General features: G+C 44.6%; 1 protein-coding gene across 1 annotated transcript; it reads left to right on the top strand.

The window, feature by feature from the left end:
• Window positions 1-318: 318 nt before the first annotated feature.
• On the top strand, window positions 319-1,233 carry LOC137527271 (olfactory receptor 1L6-like). The gene has a single exon (XM_068247777.1). It carries the CDS (start codon window positions 319-321, stop codon window positions 1,231-1,233), a length of 915 nt encoding a protein of 304 aa, XP_068103878.1.
• The last annotated feature ends 4,819 nt before the right edge of the window (window positions 1,234-6,052 follow it).

Here is a 6,052-nt window from a genome sequence, read left to right on the forward strand (position 1 = left end):
AGGCCGATTGCTGACATCAAGGGAGCGATCAGGCCAGACGAAGGGGGCTGGAGAAAGCCCCAGGTATTTATGAATTTTCCTTCCTGCCGCATCTCATGTTTACTTTAAATATCTATAGACTTATTTTACTTTCTGTTTACCACACCTATCACTATTTGGTCACTTGATAGGCAAAGTATGGACGAACATCAGTTTATGCATCTATCGTCTACATTCTTTGCTTCACATTGTGTGTTATACCTGTTCCCTATGGCTGTTAATTTTGAAGGCATGGTTATAATTTCCTCCAGGCTTCATTCGTAACGGTGTAATAAATACATGGAGCCACCTAAGAATGGGACCTTCACAGGCTTTGTCCTCCTGGGGTTTTCTGAGACACCTCATCTCGTCTACCCTTTGTTCTGCTTTTTTTTTACTGCTTACGTCCTCAGCATTGGTGGAAATACTATCATCTCCATGCTGATTATCTCACAGCCTCAACTTCACACCCCGATGTTCATCTTGATGGGGAACCTGGCCTTTGTAGATGTATGTTTTACCTCTATTATCATCCCCAGGGCTTTGTACAGCCTTCTATCTGGAGACACTCACATTTCCATCCATGGTTGCTTTGCCCAACTTTTCTTGTTCCTGGCAGTGGGCAACATGGACAGTTTTCTGTTGGCCATCATGGCCTTTGACCGATATTCTGCAATTTGTTTTCCGCTACATTACCTTAATATTATGAACAAGAGGACTTGCTTGTGTTTAGTTATTATTTCCTGGGTGATTGTGTTCCTTCATTCTACTTTGTACACTGTGTTGACTTCTTCCCAGTCCCACTGTAGTAGGGTTATCCACCACTTCTTTTGTGACCTTCCCGTTATCATGCTGTTGGCCTGTTCAGGGACTTCAGACACTGTTCAGAGGGTTGTCTTCACTGAAGGCCCAATTGTTGTCTTTGGCCCAGTGCTCTTCATCCTCGGGTCCTACATACTCATCATCAGAGCAGTGCTGACTCTAAAGTCCTCTCAAAGAAGATGGAAAGCCTTCTCTACTTGTGCATCTCACCTCACAATGGTGGTCCTGTTCTACAGCACGATATTGCTACTGTATTTTCGGCCAAATCCCATCTACACATTTGATCGGGCCATCAGCATGGTGTATAGCATCGCCACCCCAATGCTCAACCCATTTATCTACAGTCTCAGGAACAAGGAAATTAAAAGTGCCGTGAAAAGAGTTGTAAAGTAGGTATTCAGCTTTGCAGCAATTTAAACTAAATTCCAAGAAAACTGCCTGGCCTGTCATTAATATTTATCCGGTATGCTAATTTCTTGAATTAAGCTGGCCATACACTAGGCCGATTCCCCGCCGATCAACAGCAGATTCGATCACTGGAATTGAATCTGCTGTCAAATCGTTAACGTTAACGCTAAATTTCGAATTGTTTCGTCCCGAAATAGATTGATCCCATCGCTCGCTCCGTGCGGGAAATTACCGTCGATCGCCCGCGGGTAGGGAGCACGTCGCTAGCGGCATTCGAGTGCCCGACGACCGACGCAATACAGCTGCAATACATTACCTGCTCCGCCGGCGCGACTCCCCAGGTCTCCGCTGTCTTCTTCTCCGCGCTGTTCTCCGGGTCCGGCAGGCTTCACTTCTTCTTGTCCCGGCAGGAAGTTTAAACAGCAGAGGGCGCTCTACTGTTTAAACTTCCCCCAGACAGGAAGAAGTGAAGCCTGCCGGACCCGGAGACCAGACCAGAGCGGAGAAGAAGACAGTGGAGACCGGGGGGAGTCGCGCCGGCCGGAGCAGGTAGTGTATGGGGGGGGGGGAGCGGCGGCAGCACCACCACCACCACAGGTTGTGAACGGTTTCAGGCTGAAATCGATTCACAATCTGTTTGCAGTAAAGGCAGCCATACGATCCCTCTCTGATCAGATTCGATCAGAGAGGGATCTATCTGTTGGTCGAATCTGATGGCAAATCGATCAGTGTATGGCTACCTTTACACATTGGTTGTTTCTATCTGTAAAATCTGTAATTCAAAATTTCCATACACGAAGCAAAAGTCTTTAATTGGACAACACAGTCCTAGCTACAGTCCATTTGGATAATTTGCCTTATTGAACACCCTGGAAGGGTGAATACAAGAAGGAACCTTTCTGCACATTTCTCAGTACAGTAAACTCTCAGATCAGCCCAGGGTTGTGTTGTACTTCTACTTTTTAGTTACATTTTAGGAAAAGAAGTCGAGTACTTGGCAGGACACTATTTGTAGTGGAGGAGACATGGCAGTATCTTAAACTAGAGATAAAGAATTTTATTATTTTTTAGGGTCTCATTTTAAGACAATACAGTCACGCTTAAATATAAGCACACTAATCTGGCTCTATAATGTCAGGTTGCCGGCATTCACTGTGCTGTAATTCAGTTGTAGAAGTAGCTTACTAGCTTCAATAGCTGCTACTCTCTACTTTTCCCGCACTTAAAGAGGAACTCCAGTGAAAATAATGTAATTAAAAAAGTGCTTCATTTTTACAATAATTATGTATAAATGATTTAGTCAGTGTTTGCCCATTGTAAAATATTTTAAATCCCTGATTTACATTCTGACATTTATTACATGGGGACATTTTCACTGTTGGCAGGTGATGTAGCTGCTGCATGCTTTATTGGCAGTTGGAAACAACTGTAAACAGCTATTTCCCACAATGCAACAAGGTTCACAGACAGGAAACTGCCAGGAGTACCACGGTCCTCAGAGTTTGTTGTGGGAGGGGTTTCATCACAAAATCAGTCATACAGCGCCCCCTGATGGTCTGTTTGTGAAAAGGAATAGATTTCTCATGTAAAAGGAGAAATCAGCTACTGATTGGGATAAAGTTCAATTCTTGGTCGGAGTTTCTCTTTAAAGCAAATGTGTAGTTTAGTACTACATGTAGTACTAAAGGTAACAGTTGTAGAGGAACAGTCACATATTTTTATGTTTAGTTTAACCACTTCACCCTTACGGACCAGAGCAGTTCTCACCGGTCAGCGCTCCTCTCTTTCATTCAGCAGTAACTTTTACTTTATCACTACTTATCACACGGAAATGATCTAAAGCTTTTTTTATTTTTTTTTGACACAAATTAGGCCTTTTTTTGGTGTGATATTTGTTTTCAGTAATTACTTTACTTTCTATTCTTTTTAAAGGGAAAAAAATGAAAGTTTCACTATTTCTCCAATTCCATGCCATATTGCTTTAAAATAACAATGCTACTGTAAATAAAACCCAAACATTTTATTTGCCTACTGTATATACTCGAGTATAAGTCTAGAAATGTAGGTCTGATTCACTTCATGAAAGTATGGGGGTCAACGTATATACGAGTCATGAGCAGCACTGAGCACACTGAGTAATGTGTGTACTAATAGTGACATTCCCATTTGCAGCAATTTACTCAGTGGAAAGTGGCATTGTCATGATAAAGTAAATGCCAAGAAAACACAGGTCTGAAAGTCCTGGCTCAACAATTAACAAGAAAAGGAGGAAATACTGGGCTGCATAAAAGGGAGTGAATAATTGCAGCACTTGGTGGCCTGGAGGGGTTAATGGCTGCAATACTGTATGCCGTGCAATCATTAACCCATCCTGGTCCCCAAGTGCAGCCATTAGCTTTGCTGGGTAGACTTATACTTGAGTCAATAAAAAATTCCAGCTTAAGATGGTTGAATATTGGAGTCGACTTATACACAAGGTCGACTTGTATTCGAGTATATATGATATTTGTCCCAGTTATTGCAATGTTTAAATGATGTCCCTAGTACAATGCATGGCGACAATATATTATTTTGAAATAAAGGTGTATTTTTTCTGTTTTGTGTGTTTTTTTGTACCCGATCAATAATTACAAGCCCTTATTTGCCAAAATAACAGTAGCATACCCTCATGACATACATAGTATGTAAAATAAAAGTCCCTAAAGTAACTATTTATGTATTTCTTTAAATGCTGTCACAAAAAAGATACTTGCTTAGGTAGAAGGCAGCCTCTGGATGCATGTTCTCCTCACCTCTACCACTGCTGCTCGGGACCCTCGGGAAGCTTACAGCCATGCTCCTCTTCGTGCCCGAGCATGGCCGTACTGTATCTATGGGAGTAAGGCTACCTGTGGATGAGTCGCTCTGGCTTCCTGGCAAGGTACAGCTACGCTTCTATATGACAACGATAACATATCTGACAAGCACGTGTTGGATAGGTTCGTGGGGTCCATGCGCGTGCAATGGTGGGGGCCAGGAGGACATGGGAAGTGTCTGTAGGATCCAGAGCAGTGGTGTAGCTGAGGAGCTTGGGGCCCCAGTGTGAGTTTTACATACACTCTATTGATATGAAGCCCCTAAACCTACCAAGGGCCGTCTTAGTGTCAGAGAGATGTAATCAGAGCAAGGAAATGGTTAGTTAAGAATTATCCCTATTCAACACACATTCAGAGGTGTTCATTACCCAGCATAGCATGAATGAAAAGCTAATAAGATGGATGAAGAAGGGCCCCTAGTGGGTCCCTCTGGTCCAGGGTAACCTTTGCATCCCCTATTGCTACACCACTGATCCAGAGGCTGCCCTCTTCTTAAGCAACTATTTTTTTTCCTTAGGCCCGGTTCACATTAGCGTTCCCTGTCCGGATTCGCCGGGCCGGATCCGGACCGTATACTGTACAAACGGAACGTACGTTCTGCAAAGCAATGCAAAGGCTATGTGGACGTTCACATGCGTCCATTCCGTACAGAACGGAGCCGGACCGGAGCCGGACTCCGGACGCTTTTCCAACATGCGCTATTTTTCGGTCCGGATCATCTGGCCCACGCACCCGGACCGGAGCCTGACTGCACCATCCGGAGATAGAAAACCAATCGGAAACGGAAGCACAGAACACACTGGAGACAAACACCGGACGTTCTACCCCACTTCCTATGCGTATTTATAGCGGCCATTTTGGATGGGGACACATGGGCCCAGCATATCTGGAGTGGAGCAGTAGTGACACACGTGCTGGAGCTGTTTTGGCAGTATGTCGGAGGTGGAGGTGAGGCCTACAGCGGAGGACCTGATTCTACAGGTGCACCAGGTGCACCTTCTGCAGACCCCAACAATTTTATGGTAATTTTGTTATTTTTTTACCACACAGATCCGGATGGCAGCCTGATGCATGCCTGATGCAAACGGACCGGATCCGGATCGGATCCGGATTGGAACCGCACGGTTCCGATCCGGATCAGGTCCTGATCCGATCCGGATCAGGTCCTGATCCGATCCGGATCCGGTCCGTTTGCATGCCAAAACGCAAGTGTGAACGGGGCCTTAGGTTTGCCTCGGGTACACTTTATGGTCTGCATTTTGAGACTGCATTCTAAACAGCAGCCATGACAGTCTGATGTAAAATAAACAGAAGTAACGACCCTTTGAACTTTTCAGTAAAATGGAAATTAGAAAGTAATCTCAGACAAGTTATCCGTATCTTAAAGGACAGGACACGTATATAGTATTATACCTACGTTTATCTCATCAGGGGGTTGGTGCACAAAGCAGCGGTAATATTTCTGTGTGCAGACAGCGTACAGCAATATTACCAATACTACCACCAGCAGTTTTTGGCACATTGTGCAATTAGTACATGGGTAATGCAATCGTTATGCCAATATTGTGCAATGTGCAGTTGCGCACATGCCTGCATAGAAGATGCCAACCTGATGGGTCGCTGATTATTGCGGAAAAGCTAGCTGTGGAATGGAGGAGGAATTGCACTGAGGAACACACAGACTTCTAGGGGCTGGAAGAAGCTCTAGATAAGTAAAGTATAATATATTACTGACACCTTGGATGCCCTTTAACCCCTTTAAACTTCAGCTGCAGGGCCAAATTTTTATTGCCGCAGGGGAACTGCGCCTTCTCCAGCCTGGCGGTCTAGCAGGGTATGCAGAGTGGGCGTCAGGGAGCTTTTATACTTACCTCTCAGGATGGCTGGGATCAGCTTCTTCTTCCTCCACTGTGGTGGTGATGTAATCCTAACATGTCTTCTTGGATCCA

Source organism: Hyperolius riggenbachi, chromosome 8, assembly GCF_040937935.1.
Source record: "Hyperolius riggenbachi isolate aHypRig1 chromosome 8, aHypRig1.pri, whole genome shotgun sequence".
Lineage (NCBI taxonomy): Eukaryota > Metazoa > Chordata > Amphibia > Anura > Hyperoliidae > Hyperolius > Hyperolius riggenbachi.